General features: G+C 40.9%; 1 protein-coding gene across 1 annotated transcript; it reads right to left on the minus strand.

Annotated features, from left to right (window-relative positions):
* Positions 1-1,464: 1,464 nt before the first annotated feature.
* cunh11orf58 (chromosome unknown C11orf58 homolog) lies at positions 1,465-17,275 on the minus strand (the record flags this gene model as incomplete). Its single annotated transcript, XM_048592840.1, has 5 exons — positions 17,182-17,275; positions 14,291-14,655; positions 10,163-10,252; positions 2,537-2,597; positions 1,465-1,597 (listed from the first exon to the last, which is right to left on the minus strand). Coding segments are annotated over exons 1-5 (743 nt in total), but the record flags the coding sequence as incomplete, so codon positions are not given.
* Positions 17,276-17,550: the final 275 nt, after the last annotated feature.

The raw sequence follows: 17,550 nt of genomic DNA on the forward strand, positions 1-17,550 counted from the left end.
AGTACAGCCAAGATTAGTTAACAATGAAGGTTAAACTTCACACCTGATCCTGTACACTTTAAAAACATATCAGGTAACACATTGTATCCATTAAATCATAGAGAAACCTTTGCTGTTTGCAAATTATTTTACTGCCTCCATTTTTTTTAAATCAGCACAAATAGAGAAGTAACAAAATTGACATCTTAAAAAATTCCAACCAATTTCCTGGACACTGATTTTCAAGTGGAAATCTATTTATGTAACCAATGTTTCTAACAGAAACAGGCAAGAACCTCAGCAAACCAACCTAGTGCAGGTTTAATCATTAAGTTGTTGTCACAATGTAATTTTGATAACGCATTTGTTTGTTGGACCTGCATACTATATGCAGATGAAATTAGTGCAACCTAGGTACTGTTGAACACAAGTGAAAGAAAATCACTTTATCTGGTACATGTCAGGTTTCAGGAGGAGTAACTGCCTCCCTGTTCCTTGTGCACATTGTTTCACGTTCCTTACCCTTTAAATATTATGGGCCACTCAAAGTAGCCTCTCTACTGGAGCTACAGGTCAGTGCTCTTTAGTCTAGCCTCCCAGAATAGGGTGCGAGTTACAACAATTGCTCAAAACTTAAGAGTTTATAATCACATACTGAACTACCACCCCAGATAGCTATTAGTACATGTTCAAAACACTTTAGTGTACTTTTAAAAAGTAGACAATATACTAACAGGAACTAGAGTTGTAAACTACATGCCCTTGCATATTACGTCTCAGAGGTCCACTCTCAAATTTCACTTGGAGAAAAGCAACTGGAGGCTAATCGTTTCTCCACATGGAGGTGACAATGGAAGGTCATTTTAGGACCCATTCATCTCTCCTAGTGGAAAGTGAGAGAACCACATTCAATTGATAAATAAGAGAGAATCAGTTATCCAGGCTTTTGAGGTAACTCCTCTATCAATTAAGTTAAGGCTGATCTGCAACAAAGCTCCATTTCATTTCAACTTATCCAAAAAGAGTTTTACGTTTAAAAGTATTCATACATGGATTTGGGTGTCACTGGCTAGGCCAGCATTTATTGCCCATCCTTAACTGCCCAGAGGCCATTTAAGAGTCAACCATATTGCTGTTGATCTAGACTCACATGTAAGCTAGACCAGGGTTAGGGTGACAGATTTCTTTTACTGAAGGATATTACTGAAAGATATTTTTTTAAAACAGCAATCAGCAGTAGTTACATGATAACTAGTAGGCTCGTAACAAGCAATCAACCTCACTCTTACAGCTACAATTGCCAAAGCAACAACAGCCCTTGGGACCAGGAAGAAAAAGTTCCATATTTTTACGTCCTTTCTTCATTTTTCTCTCCATCAGCAGCAATGGAGGACTGTTGGGGGATGAAGTTGTGTGTGTGTGTGTGTGTGTGTGTGTGTGTGTGTGTGTGTGTGTGTGTGTGTGTGTGTGTGTGGAAAGACAAACAGTGGTAACAGCATCTCCTTTACCTCACTGAAGCCTAATCCACAGTGTCGTCTGTTCCTTCCTGATAGCTGACTGTCTAAGCTCTGATGAAACTGATGTTCCAGTTCCTCATTTATTTTCTTATCTTCATCACCTAAAACAAAAACCAAATATCTTCACTTCAAAATGCCATCTCAGCCATTCCTTGAACTGATTTAGATAAACTACTTTTATGGGACAAGTACAGGAAGCAGAAGACAAAGCTGCAGTCAGTCTGTTGTGGAGGGAGCCAATAAAACCTCACTCCTTCTCCCACTTCCATGGTAAGAGTTTAAAAAAAATTCCTTACCTTAAAGAAATGATCACTAGGATAGAACAGCAAAGCCATTTACCCATATTTAGTGTAAATTCTTTTTATAACAAGTAATTAGTTTCAAACTTTATTTTGCATAATTCTTTAACATACCTTGAGCATCCAACATTAAATCTTACCATTGCCAATCGCAATGCTAAGTAATCCTGGTCTTCTAGCTTCAAAATGAAAGCCATATGTACATCACCCCCAAATAAAAATCTCAAAATTTCTGACATGCTAATATTCATGGCTAAAATAAAATTTTATAACTTCTGGTCATGGTACTGGACTAACAACCAAGATGTGAAATTAATAAACCAATACTTTTTGGCAAAATTTAATTAATTGTTCTGAAATGTACCCATTACAAAAAAATCAGCAGCAAAAAACTTGGTCAATTGCTACACAATTGCTAAAAGTGGATTTAATGATTCCATAAATAATAACTGCTTTTGTATGGTTCTTTATGTATATCTATTTATAAAAAGCCTTACTCGTAATTCAACACATTTAGAACAAACTGAAGAACCGAAAGATTGTCTGGCTCCTGCGTGGAAAGTACCATAATATTGTCGATGTTTGTTTCTAAAGGTATTTAAACTAAAAAACGTGGCACGTAGCGACAAAAAAAAACTGTTACACAGAACTTACAGAAAGAATTGTAAATGTGTGCACATTTCAGTGGAGCTTCTAGTAAAACAAGCCAATAATTCATCAAAATTCCTTTCTGTTGCTCACCTGTCCTAAACAATGAGGTTGATTTATGGTCTCCTGGATGTGGGCGCCCAGTATGATCTTTCTAAAAGGAGAAAAAAAAACAGACATGGCATTTTACATTGAAAGGACTTGGAGAGAACAACTCCAGGAAAGTATCAGCAATATACAGATTCACCTATAATTCAGGGATCAGATTTTATTGTACCAGTTACACGTGAAACCTGTTTTTCCTTGAGCAACAGAAAATTATGAAGCAATCTCCATCAGATGTTACAAAAGAATACCCAAATATCCTCTGCCATTCCAAAAATTTTTGTTTTTGTAATGTAAAATAAACATTTGCCACAGAGTTAGTTATCCTGAATAATGGTTTAACCCAAGATCAGGAATGAAACAGTTTGCTGGGTGCAACTAAGGTAGGTACATGCTGAGCAATATACAAGACTATAACTAATATTTAAACGAAAAGCTCCAGGTACAGTATTTGTAATTATAACTTTTGTACATTGCATTTTGTAACTTGATACTTGAAATATTGCATTAACACTAATTAAATTTTCCTTTACTAAATATTGTACTCTTTTACAATTGCCAAATAGCATCTGAAGGTAACAGGTAATTTAAATTCACTTGTTACACACTATACTTCAAAAGCTATTTGCAAGTGCAATATGTTTTAATGTTAGCATTTAAAAAAAACTCTCGTCCTTGTGATGCTTTCAAGTACATACGTCTTTCTTTCTAAGCTTATGCACATCTCCTTCCTGGATTATTCCAATTCTCCTAATGTTTGGCTGCGCCCAGTTACATGGTGTGTAAAAGGGACTCAAAATTCTACAATGACTGAACAAGCTCCGAAGGAAAGCAAGTCATCAGACCAATTGGGATAGACAGTAACTCTAAAATAGAACTTAAAGATCTGAGAACTTAAAGAATTGAGAAGGAACACAAATAAATGTCTTGCTTTTAGTGTATTTCTACATTAGCATGGCAGCTGTACTTATAAATAATTTATGTTCAATATGAACCATATTTCTTTACAAAACACCTTTAACAGTACCAAGGTGCAATATCTCCATCTGTTATTTCATTCTGAAATGAACATGGTATTTTGACCCAAGCGGTTACTACTCAAACTGGGAGTCTCCTGAAGAGCTCAGGTTCAAGGCGCATTTGTTTGAAACCCAGTGAACTGATCAGAATGGCAATTTTCACAACAAGTATTTTATTGGTTATGCAAGATTTTACCCAACAGGCAAATAAAACAGTGAAGTTCCTAATTGATTGATTTTAAAACCTTGAAAGGAATCAGAGTCAAACAAACACCAAAGTTTGGCTTGAAACACTACAGAAGCATCTAACTATGCAGGATAACATCTGGAAATTGAATGTCATTCCCAGAATCACTCTCCATTAATAGCTGCAATGTCACTTCAAGAGTTGAAGTGGCTAACAGTTTACCAAGTATGCCTAAATGCCAAAAATTTAAGCCCATCTGCTAGCCTTAAAATATACTCCATATCCAAGAGATTTTCTTTCCCACGGCTCTACAATACAAAAACTGTATGAACTTTTCAGACACAGTTGTTCTGAGGAGATGGCACATGGTTTGCGATTTAAATTGATCCTAAATTAGGATGCACTGAACACTACCAATAAGTGGAACAACAACTTGGTATGTTCATCAGCAAAAATGCATCTGAGGGGGCAGGGTCTTCCTCAAGATTATAAATGCATATTCAAGAGCTCTTGGAGTGCAGTGGTAGGGTCCCTACCTTTGAGCCAGGAGACTCAGGTTCAAGTCCCATCCTGCTCCAGAGATGTATCATGACATGTCTGAACAGGTTGATTAGAAAATATTCAAATGCACTTTCAGCAGTTCTAGATCAGCTCAGAAGAAACTCTGTGCATGACGTTTGGATCTGTTCAGATCTCTCTATTCCCCAGAAGACTCATTTTCAATGCTAGTAAATTGCAAAGCAGGGCATCTGTTTTAAACACTGAAAAATGTATTGAGTACACAGATTGCTATCATTGCTCAATGTAGACACAAATCAGCATACACTTAAGCAGCAACTCCTGATACCACTTGGAAACCCTACGAGCAAACGTACAAGACACAATCAAATCAGTGTCTGGAGTCGAAATTTAAATATTTTACTTTTGCTATAGCAGGTGACCAAGAAGAGACTCATCTGAGCCCAACCACAAATCTCATTTATTACTGCTTCAAAGGCATCTCTTCATAATAGTAGCCACTTAATGTGGCACCCGAGTGTCTAGTCAAAACAGCCCATCCAGCTAACCAGATGCAAACCAAAGAAACTCTTCCTCTACAATTTAGCATCTGTTAAGTTGCCTCACCTGCATTATTTTTCACTTGGCTACTGACAGTAAATGAGAATGTCACTTCTGTGGTCAAGAAAACATATCCTCAAATCTTCATATTCTTCATTTTCTGAGTAGAACTTGTTAAATGTGATAAAGAGCTAATTCATAGAATCCCTACTCTGTGGAAAGAGACCATTCAGCCCAGCGAGTCTGCACTGACCCTGTGAACAGGGTCTTAGCTAAACACAACGCCACGCTATGTCTGTAACCCTGCATCTGCCATGATTAATCGACCTAGACATTGCAGACAATTTAGAATGGCTACTGCACCTAACCTGCACATCTTTGCACTGTAGGAGGAAACCGAAGCACACAGGAGAAACCCATGCAGATGTGGGGAAAACATGCAAACTCCACAAAGTTACCAGAGGCTGGAATAGAGTGCGGGTCCCTGGCACTGTGAAGCAGTCCTGAACACTGAACCTCTGATGCCCATTATAAGCTTTCTGTATAGACAAAATACTGAATGCAAACATGAGCAGCCACACGTGTCTAATCATATAGTATCTACCTCCATTGCAATTTCCAGAGTCGGCAAGAAGCCCTGTGTATGATGTTTGGGCTCGTCCAGAGCGCTCTATCATCCAGATGACTCATTTTCAATGCCAGTAAATTGCAAAGAAGGATGGTTTGGAGGGAGTGCACCACCTAGTGTTGCAATATCAATTTCTACAGACTAAATTTAATGCTTTATGATTGGCTTTCTGGATGGTACAACTTTAGCACTTGAAGGAGGTCAGTTCAAAGCTTGATCATGTTGAACTGTCAATTCACAATGATATGCATTTTTAAAAATTTAACATTCATCTCTGATCAAGTTTTTAGTCATCCCTCTTAAAATTGCCATCTTTTCATGTGACTTCAATTTACACCTTGTGAATTGCTTTGGGACATTTTTCTATGTCAAAGGTGCTAAATTGTTGCTTTCAGCAATAACAGATAGAATCACTATAGCGCAGGAGGCCTGCTCCAGCTCTGTGAATAACCATGGTGGCTTGATGGTATTTTGTTTCCCCAGAACCATGCATGTTTATTCTGTTTAAACAGTCATCTAATGTCATCTTGAATGCTGTGATTGAACCTGCCAGCACCACATTTCCAAGCAGTGAATTATTGTAGATCATAACCACTCTTTGTACAAAAAATTTTTCACGTTGTGTTTACTTCTCTTGCACGTAACTGTAAATGTGTACTCATGTTCTTGATCCTTTTACAAGTGAAAACAGTTTCTCCTTGCTTACTCTGCTCAAACCTCTTATGATTTTGAAACTTTAATCAAATCTTCTCCTCTCCAAGGAAACTGTCTATGCTTCTCCAATTTGTATTGATAACTGAAGTTTATCATCCATGGATCCATCCTTGTAAGCTTCATCTGCACTCAATCAATGCATCCACATTCTTTCCAGAATGGTATTATACTCCACTTAAGGTCTAACCAGTGTCTGATCAATGCTCAGCACATTTCTGTTGCTCTTGTGCTCTATGTCCCTATTTATGCTTTAACTGTGTGCTCCATCTGTCCTATCACTTTTAATAACTTATGCACATATACATCAGGACTCTGCACTCCTCCATAGCCATAGCACCCTTTATAACATACTGTCACTATGTTCTTTCTACCAAAACACATCACCTCACATTCTCACAACTTCAACAGCCACCTATCAGCCCACTCCACCAACTTGTCAACATCTTTTTGAAGTCCCACAGTCATCCTTACAGTTTACAATGGAGTCCAAGTTTTATACTGCCTGCAAACTTTGAAATTATCGCTTTACCTCCAAGATCTAGATTGTTATTAAAAACCAGAAAAGGCTAAGCCTACAAAGGTCCCGATATTAATTTTCAAATCCTCTCTGGCCACAGGACAACTGGAGGACAGCTCATGTGGTATCATTATTCAAGGATGATTGTAGGGATAAACCAGGGAGTTATAGGCCGGTGAGTCCAACATCAGCTGTAGGGAAACATCTGCAAAAAAACTGAGGGACAGGCCTAAGCTTAACAAAGTCAGAAGTTGCTGGAAAAGCTCAGCAGGTCTGGCAGCATCTGTGAAGAGAAAATCAAAGTTAACGTTTCAGGTCCATTGGCCCTTCCTCAGTTCTTCACATATGCTGCCAGACCTGTTGAGCTTTTCCAGCAACTTCTGTTTTGGTTCCTGATTTACAGCATCCGCAGTTCTTTTGGTTTTTGTTTTGTTAAAACAAGCTTTCCTAGTGCTGCAGCAGCCATAGGGGCAGCTAATTAAGTAAAATGGTTAAATCTGGTTCTTGATGCAGGATTGGTCTAGAGTGCTTCTAGCACAGAATGGTGGCTCAAGAGTGAAATGCTGGCAGTTGAGGGACGTGAGCCAGGCAGGCATTGCTGTGTCTTGTTTCCCTTACTATTTTCACAGGCCCAGAAGGGGATAGAAATGGACCAGATGTAACAGCTCAGAAAGTGAGTTAGACTAACAGGAGTGGCTGATTAGCGAGTAAATCCTGGTGGCTATTTTCCAATTCATTGTTCAAGCAAGGCTATGGACTTGTCTGGCTTATTTCAATGTAAATTGCAGATAGCTGTAAGAATAACAGGGTTGTAATAGAGAATTTTAACTTGCCATACAGACTGGAACTGCTACAGTATGAAGGACTTGGATGAAGAGGAAAAATTTCTCAATCAATATGTAGATGGCCCTACTACAGAAAGGCCAAAACTTGACCTCCTCTTGGGAAATAAGGCAGGGCAAGTGACTGAGGTGTTAGTGGGATCACTTTGGGGACAGGGCTATAATTGTATTAGTTTTAAAATAGTTATGGAAAAGGACTGGTCCACAAGTTAAATTAGGGCAAAGCCAATTCTAACGGTATTAGGCAGGAACTTTCAAAAATTGATTAGGGGAGGCTGTTAGCAGGTAAAGGGATGTCTGGCAAGTGGGAGGCTTTCAAAAGTGAGACAAGAAGAGCTCATGGCCAGCACGTTTCTGTTAGAGTGAAGGGCAAGGCTGGCAGGACTAGGGAATTAGAGATATTGAGGCTTTGGTGAATACAAAGAAGGCAAATGTCAGGTTCAGATAGCTGGGATTGGGTGAACCCCTTGATATAGTGGGTATTGGAGTGCACTTAAGGAGGAAATCAGGGTGGGGGGGGGTGCAAACTGGGACATGAAAACTTTGGCAGATAGGTTAAAAAATCCAAAGAGATTCTATTAAAGGCAAAACGAGGGAGAGAATAGGGCCCCTTAAAGATCAACAAGGTCATCTGTGTGGAGCCACAGGAGATGGGCGAGATCCTAAGTGAATATTTCTCATCAGTATTTACCATAGATAAAGACTTGAAAGCTAGGTAACTCATGTAAATAAATAGTGAAGTCTTGAAAAGAGCTTATATTAAAGAACCGGAGGTACTGCAGGTCTTAAAACACAAAGGTAGATAAATCCCTGGAACCTGATCATGTACATCCCAGGACATTGTAGGCAGCTAAGGGAGAAATTGTGGAGCCTCTACTAGAGATATCTGTATCATCGACTGTCATGGGTGAGGTGCCAGAAGACTAGGTGGTGGCTAATGTTGTGCCATTATTTAAGAAAGGCTGCAAGGAAAAGCCAGGGAACTACAGATCAGTGAGCCTTATATCAGTGGTGGGCAAGTTGTTGGAGGGGATTCTGAGAAACAGGACCTACATGCATTTGCAAGGACAAGAACTGATCAGGGTTAGTCAGCATGGTTTTGCGCGGGAAGTCATGTCTCTCAAATTTGAGTGTTTTTTTGAACAGGTGACAAGAATATTGATGACAGCAGTGCAAAGACATTGTCTACGTGAACTTTAGCAAGGCCTTTAAAAGTTCTTTCATTTGGGAAGCAAAAGAACAGAAGTGTAGTTTCAATTACCTTAACAGCAAAAACTCTTGCTTTCAGTAAAACAGAAATTGTGGATTTTTTTCATAGCAATATTGGATTAAAATACCCATTGAGAACTACACTGATAAGACTGATCACTATGGGACAACATATACTTAATGAAATGTGTAAATGATCAAAGGTCTAGCTAAATCAATTCCTTCCTTGAACTCTCCAAGACATTCTTCCTTTCTTCAATACTGCAATGCTCTCCTTAGACAAGACCTCTACGCTACCACCTTCCCCAAGTATCTTGTAACCATGAATATTTAACACCCAGTGCTACCTTTTGCTTCAGCCAGGTCTCCATTATCGCCAAAATATGATTCCACATAGCAACATGTAACTGTAGTGCACCAATCTTATTTGCTGTACTCTGTGCATTCACATACATGCAGTGTTACCCTGACTTAGAATGCTTTGATTTCTCCCTTACTCAGACTCCATCCATTGATGGATTACTATACTGTAATCCAGTGCTATCCATTTCTTTAAGTATTTTACGCATCCTGGTATTTCATTCTCCAATATTTGCTCCTGGTTCACAGACTGTAACAGAGATAGTTTAAAGCTTGCATAACAGCAGTAGCAAAATGCTATACAATCCCAGCTCTGTTCAGGTGCAATCTGTCCAACTTGTCCAAGTGCCATCTCTTGCACAGCCCATCCAGGACTTTGTTCATCATGGATTCAGTTTCAACCAAAAACTCTCTTTCTACCTCAAGTTTACTTGTATTACATTGGACAGTCGTCTCATCAAGCTGAAGTGTGAAATGTTTTGGAACTGTTGCACCAGTTAAACATGTACAAATTAGGTGGAGAGTAAAGAATAAACAAACAAACTTACAGTTATGTCATACCTCATCACATCCCCTGGATGTTCCAAAGCACTTCAGTCAATTAATTAATTCTAAGACGTATTCACTTATGATGCAGGCAGTCAGTGCCTACAGTATGGACACACAAACAATTAAGCTGTTTTTGGTGGCTGTGTTTAAATGGAGGAATGTTGGCCAGGAGAACTGAGCTCCTCTTCTTCAAACTGTTCCATGGAATCTCTACCTTTCACCTGAAAAAGCAGAATGGGCCTTTTTTTAACATCTCCTCTAAAGGATTGTACCCCTGACAATGCAGCACTTGTTCAATACCACATCTGGAATGTAGTTCAAACCTATTAAGCAAAGGTGCAATTGACTGCTATCTTATTGGTATTTGAATGTAAATTCTGCGTAGCTTAAACAATTCCAACCAAAACTTTCTTGAAATGGTGAACAAAATACTGTGATGGCTTTGGAAAAAGTAATTTGAAAGGCAAATTCACATCTTCCTTTTCCCAAGCAGCATTATAATCTAGTACAGAAGCGAGCTTCCAGCTTACCTTCCCAGCTCCCATTAGTCTTAAGAATTTTAATTTCCGCTCATCATCACCCAAATCAGCTGATTCCCAGTTTGTGCTACATCCTTTATTCTGCAAAAGAAAGAAAGTAATAAACAGTGGAGCAAAAAAAACAAACTCACTCAGGTATGAGTAATCACTTTTTGTGGTAGTGTTACTGCAATTGCGACGTTGGTGATTGAACATCTGAGACGGAGGCGATGGCCTTGTGAACGGCCTGTACAGAACAGATATTGGGAAGATGTTTTCATTGGCAGGAGAGACTGGGTCCTAAGGCTGTGCCCTCAGAGTAAAGGCAAGACCCTTTAGAAAGGAGAGAAGGAGAAACTTCTTCAACCAGACAGTGGTGAATCTACGGAATTCATTGCCACAGAAAGCTGTGGAGGCTAGGTCATTGAGCATATTTAAGATAAATAGGTTCTTGATTGTCAAGGGGATCAAGGGTTACGGGGAGAAAGCGGGAGAATAAGTTTCTCAACCGTAACAGCCATGATTGAATGGCGGAGCAGACTTGATGGGCTGAACAGCCTAATTTCTGCTCCTATGCCTCATGGTATTATTACTCTACTATTAATCCTGAGACCCAGATATTGTCCTGGGTACCTGCATTAAACTCCTATTATGGCAGATGGTGGAATTTGAATTCAAAAATAATCTGGAATTAAAAAAAGTCTCACGATCCCCATGAAACCACTGCTGATCATCAGAAAAGCACATCTGGTTCACTAATGTCCTTTACAGAAGGAAGTCTGCCCTCCTTATCTGGTCTGGCCTACATGTGACTCCAGACCCACAACAATGTGGTCGACTTTTAACTGCCATCTGGGCATTTAGGGACAGGCAATAAATGATGGCCTAGCCAGCAACGACCATATTTCATGAACAAATAAAAAGTAATTCCTGCAGTAATACTTGGATCTGTCAAAAGGCAAAATTCTTCCTTCTACCAAATGTATATCTTATATTTTTAAATCTCACTGTTAGAAATACATTCAAGTTAATAGCTGCATATCTAGCATATGCTATACCATTTTTTACTTAAATGGTGTAGATTAGGTGAGTTACAGGGCAAGGGTAGGGGCATGGGTCTGGGTGGGATGCTCCGAGGGTCAGTATGGACTTGATGGGCCGAAGGGCCTGTTTCCACACTGTGGGATTTCCACGGTAACTTGCTAAATGTGCAACTAGACAATTTCTTGTAGCAGTTCCATTTGCTGTTCCAAATAATTCTTAACACAAAATGTGCTTTTCATACAATTCAATTCACACACAACCTTGCGATGTTAGCAAATGAAATCCACATCATCTACCACTCGCACACATGCATATATATTCTACCAGCCATTTTCCATTGACACAAAAGTGACCATAAATATGTTTTCTTACAAATTTCAAACAAAAACTTCAAGTTACTTAAATTTAAGTGTTAAGATTTAGTAGTTTTAAACTGCTAATTAAAATCTAGCAAGCCTTCAACGATTCAGTTATAGCTTTAAAGAAACACACTTAATTTTGTAAAGCACTTTATAGAAAACACCTATCCTTATAAAACAGCAGTCTTGAAACCTTACTAGGATCAATGTCACAGAAAAGCATGTTTAACACCAGTTGATAGAACTTGGCATCAGCAGCTTGGTCAAAAATGCTATAAAACTTTACCATGTCATATGTTTTGGGAGAGAACAAAGTACATTGTGCCTACTTCCAGCTGTCATTCAGCGAACTGTTTACAGCACAGAAGGCAATTTGCCACTGGTGATCTCCATTTAAAATTGCACAACTTGATGTACACATCAAGGTGAAGTTCACCTACCAAACTGCGTAGCCAAGTAGTCTCTGAGCAGACGGCAGGTAATAACCAGCTATTTCGTCAAATGAGGCACAGGCAAAAAACTTGAATAATATCCCAATAAATGAAACAAATGCATGGGGGAAGAGGAAGGCATGATAAACACAGCTGTGTTCGGCTAGATTTGCAATGTCATGTAGCACTCAAGTCCCATACAAGCCATCATGAGCCACAGCAGATCTGACTGTGAAGCCAGGTTGAAGATAACTGACAGTAAAGGGATCTTACTGCAATTAAAGAGAGCCTTGGTGAGACTGCACGAAGAGTACTGATCTCCTTACTTAAGGATGGAGATACTTGTCACAGAAGGCACACAAAGATTCACTGGGCTGATGCCTGCAATGGATTCGATTCATCCGATTCGAGACTGAAGAGTCTGGGTCTATATTCTCCGGAGTTTAGGAAAATGAGGGATGACCTCACCATAGCTTACAAAATTCTAATGGGACTTAACAGAATAAATAGAGGGAGGCTGTTTATTCTGGCTGGTGGTCTAGATCCAGGGGCCACTGCCTCAGAATGAAAGGTGGACTAGTTAGGGGTTGAGATAAGGTGGAATTTCCTCACTCAAGAGTGGTTAATCCTTGGAGTCCTTTCCCTGCAGGTCTGCACAGCCTTAATCATTGAGTGGACTCAAGACAGAAACCGATGTATTTCTAGATACTAAAGCTATCAAAGGGTATTGGAACGACACAGGAAATTTGTATTGAGGCAGATATTCAGCCATGATTGAGATGAATGCCAAAGTAGGTTCGTAGGGCTACATGGCCTCATGTTGCTCCTATCTCTTATGTTCATATGAGGAGGGCTGGATGTAACAGGTAAAGAGATAGTAGGAACTGCTGATGCTGGAGAATCTGAGATAACAAGGTGTAGAGCTGGATGAACAAAGCAGGCCAAGCAGCATCAGAGGAGCAGGAAGGCTGATGTTTCGGGCCTAGACCCTTCATCAGAAATGGGAGAGGGGAAGGGGGTTCCCCGTCCCAGCAATAATAACCAAAAAAGAATCCCCCTCGTCCTCACGTACCACCCCACCAACCTCCGGATCCAACGCATCATCCTCTGACACTTCCGCCATCTGTAATCTGACCCCACCACCAAAGACATTTTTCCCTCCCAACCCTTATCTGCTTTCCGGAGATACCACTCTCTCCATGACTCCCTTGTCCGCTCCACACTCCCCTCCAGCTCCACCACACCCGGCACTTTTCCCTGCAACCGCAGGAAGTGCTACACCTGCCCCCACACCTCCTCCCTCACCCCCATCCCAGGCCCCAAGACGACTTTCCACATCAAGCAGATGTTCACCTGCACATCTGCTATTGTGGTATACTGCATCCGCTGTACCCGTTGTGGCCTCCTCTACATCGGGGAAACCAAGCGGAGGCTTGGGGACCGCTTTGCAGAACACCTACGCTCGGTTCGCAATAAACAACTGCACCTCCCAGTTGCCAACCATTTCAACTCCCCCTCCCATTCCTCAGATGACATGTCCATCCTGGGCCTCCTGCAGTGCCACAACGATGCCACCCGAAGGTTGCAGGAACAGCAACTCATATTCCGCTTGGGAACCCTGCAGCCCAATAGTATCAATGTGGATTTCACAAGCTTCAAAATCTCCCCTCCCCCTACCACATCCCAAAACCAGCCCAGCTCATCCCTGCCTCCCTAACCTGTTCTTCCTACCACCTATCCCCTTCTCCCACCTCAAGCCCCACCCCCACTTCCTACCTACTAACCTCATCCCGCCCCTTTGACCTGTCCGTCCTCCCTGGACTGACCTATCTCCTCCCTACCTACACTCACCTTTACTGGCTCCATCCCCGCCTCTTTGACCTGTCTGTTTCCTCCCCACCTATCCTCTCCTCTATCCATCTTCTATCTGCCTCCCCCTCTCTCCCTATTTATTTCAGAACACCCTTCCCCTCCCCCATTTCTGATGAATGGTCTAGGCCCGAAACGTCAGCCTTCCGGCTCCTATGATGCTGCTTGGCCTGCTGTGTTCATCCAGCTCTGCACCTTGTTATCACAAAGGTGGTGGAGATATTTTTTTAAAAAAGTTCCAGGATCAGGGTGGAAAGGCCCTGAGTCACGACAACCCTCAATGACCCGTGCGAAGGGGCTGTGGACACCCGGTGCCGGTGTGAGGTGCCCAAGATTACAGACCCCGCGGCCGACCTGAGGTCACAGGCCTCAGGCCCCTACCCCAACCCCGGGCTCATCTAAACCGCAGCCCCACGGGGCACAGAAAGGTACATTACGTTGGGTGAAGCGGGCCTCTTGGCGCCGTGCGGCTCAGACTCAGGCTCGGCCTGGTCCCGAGGGCGGCCCCTCGCCTTCTCACCGTCCGCCCAGCTCATCACGATCCTGCTCCCGTCCCCCGTGTGAGGGACCCGTATGGAAGGCCCGTAGCCGCGGCCCCGCCTTCCCAGCGCGCGCGCACGCCCCCGCCGCGCTGCACCCTGGGAGCTGTAGTCCCTCCCCTCGCGCAACCCGAGCGAAACCTCCACTCCTGTACTACAATTCCCGACATGCACTACCAGCAGCGGCTCTATTTTCTGCCCGCTGTGCAAAAAAAAGTTACATTGCCAAGCAATGAGGTTAGTGGTGGATTGCAAGAGAGTAACTAATAGAAAGGCGACTGCTTAAATGGTCATCTATCACCCCAGACTGAGGAGGCTTATTGGTTGTAGTTAATCTAAAATATAAGTAATTTCCAATAAACTTCACAATTTAAAATGACCACTTCATTGTCAGCTTTCAAATGAGACAATGTTATACCTTATGGTGCTCACAGTTCCAGAAGGCCTCAAGTATGCTGCCAACTATCCACTTTGAAACACGCAGAGACGTTTTGTAAGGCTATAGCGGACGCTGAAAGGTTTGGAGCAGTCACGTTGCTACAGTGAAACGATACAAATCTCACTGCAGCAGTTAAAATAATTTTTAAAATATGAAGAAAAGTTGATATCAAAAGTAATTATTAAAAAACCACAGCGTCACAAATATTCAACTGGCTCACTTAAAAAAACAGTCTGTCTACATCTGATCTGTGACTTCAGGCCCACTGGTTGACTCTTAACTCCTGCAATTATACATTGGCAGTCAGTTCAAGGGCAATAAATCTGCTGCCTTTATCACTGATGCTGACGTTTTAAGAATTATAAATAGATAAATTTTAGGTTGCTGTTGGCATTAATTTTATGACCCAGATTGTAAAATTACAATAAAGTTATGAATTATATCAAAAATAAAGCATGAAACTGATTAAAAGGAAAAGTGAAAGTTTTATAAATCTGCATGATAAACAGAAGTTGATGGCTTTAATCTGAAGAAGAGCTTCAATCTGAAATGCTAACACTTTTGTTTTACTTGTGCATCAACATTGTTTTTGGAGTGGTGTGATTTTTTTCAAGTGCCATATATATGGTAATTTTCCATTCCTCAACTGAAGCTGCTGACTTTTGTTAAAATATAGCCCTGCAGGTCTCACACATTTCCAAGTTAAATGGTTTTGTCATTGAATCCCTACAGTGTGGAAACAGGCCATTCAGCCCAACATGTCCATACTGCCACTCCAAAGAGCATCCCACCCAGACCCATTCCCCTACCCTTGCATTTCCCATATCTAACCCAAACATCCCTAGACACTATGGGCAATCTAGCATGGCCAATCCATGTATGCTGCACATCTTTGGACTGTGGGAGGAAACCAGAGCAGACACAGGGAGAATGTGCAAACTGCATGCAATCACCTGAGGGTGGAATTGAACTCAGGTCCCTGGCACCATGAGGCAGCAGTGCTAACCACTGGGCTGTCCCCACTGTCTGTTACCAAATATTTTTGCAACATAAAGCTTATTAGAATTGTGGAACTATCCACGCATATTCTTAGGACCAGGTAGGGAAGGATGAAATGTTTTGTTCCTCTCCTTATTTGATTGTAACTGGTATGTTCTGAAAGTGACCTGGGCAAAAACATTAAACTGTTAACATAAGTCCCGAAATGTAACAAATCTACTTGGAATACTTGGATGCAATTACAGATTAAAAGAGGTAGGTAAATTTGGCCAAATATTAAATGATTTAAAGTAAGGGTTACTTCACAGTTTATAGCTATGTTTATTTTGGTCTGACTAACTCACAGGCATTGTCAACATGCAAACATACATACGAAGATACAAATTAGGAGCAGAAATAGGTCATTCAGCCCTTCATTCCTGCTCCTCATTCAATAACATTATGTCTGAATTATTTGTGTTCCAAATTTCACATACCTATTTATCCCTGATAAACTTTGATTCTGTTGCCTAACAATAATCTATCGATTGCTAACTTAAATATATTGAATTAACACATTTCCACTGCCTTCCAAGGTAGGGAGTTCCAAAGTTACACAGCCTTCTCAGAGAGGAAAAAAAATTCCCCTCATGTCTGCCCTAAGTTTGAAACTGTCGGCCACATTTCTGCACTTGCCCACAAGAGGAAACATGCTTTCCATATTGAACAAAAACAAAGTTGCTGGAAAAGCTCAGCAAGTCTGGCAGCATCTGTGAAGGAAAAAACAGAGTTAACATTTCAGGGCGTGGTGACCCTTCCTCAGAACTTTATATATTGACCTTGTAAAAGCCATTCAGGATCTTTATAAGCTTCCATCAAATCACGTCTCACTCTTCTAAGCGCTGCTGAAAATAAGCCCAACCTGTTAAATCTTTCCTCATAAGACAAGCAAGGTATCAATTTAGTAAACGTCCTCCAAACTGCCTCCGATGCATTTGCATCCTTTAAGAAGATCAAAACGGTGCACCTATTCGAGATGTGGCATCACCAATGACCCGCAGAATTGAATCATAACATTCTTAATATTATGTTGTAATAAATGATAGCATTCTATTACCCTTCAAAATCACTTGCTGTACCCTCCATACTAACTTTTTGTGGCTCAGGCATTAGAACACCTAAATGTCTCTGCACCTTGGAATTCCGCAGTCATTCCCTGTTTAAGCGGTTCTCATTTTTTAAATTCTCCTTGCCCGAGTGAACAACTTCACATTTTTCCACATTATTCTCCATCTGCCAAATTTTGCAGAGTCACTTAACGTACCTATTTGGAATGCAAACTTGTTATGTCATCTTTGCAACATTTTCCTACCTTTCTTTGTGTCATCTGCAAGTTTAACAATCATACATTTCTTCCCCTCATCTAAGTCATCGATATAAATCATCAGAAGTTGAGGGACCAGCATGGACCCCTGTGGGATGTGTCTTGTCACATCTTGCCAATCTTAAAGAGACCCATTGACGCATTCTCTATAATCTGACAATCAGACAATGTTCTATCCATTCAGGTATGCTTCCCCTCTGCCATGAACTTCGATGGTTGTATGAAACTCTTCCATGTGGATCATTGTCAAATGTCTTCTAGAAATCCAAATACAGTACATCAATTGGCTCACTTTAATCCACAACTCATGTTACTCCTTCAAACATTCCATAAGTTGGTTAAATGCAATTTCTCTTT

Source organism: Rhincodon typus, unplaced genomic scaffold (genome assembly GCF_021869965.1).
Source record: "Rhincodon typus isolate 14 unplaced genomic scaffold, sRhiTyp1.1 hic_rhity00001905, whole genome shotgun sequence".
NCBI classification, from domain to species: domain Eukaryota; kingdom Metazoa; phylum Chordata; class Chondrichthyes; order Orectolobiformes; family Rhincodontidae; genus Rhincodon; species Rhincodon typus.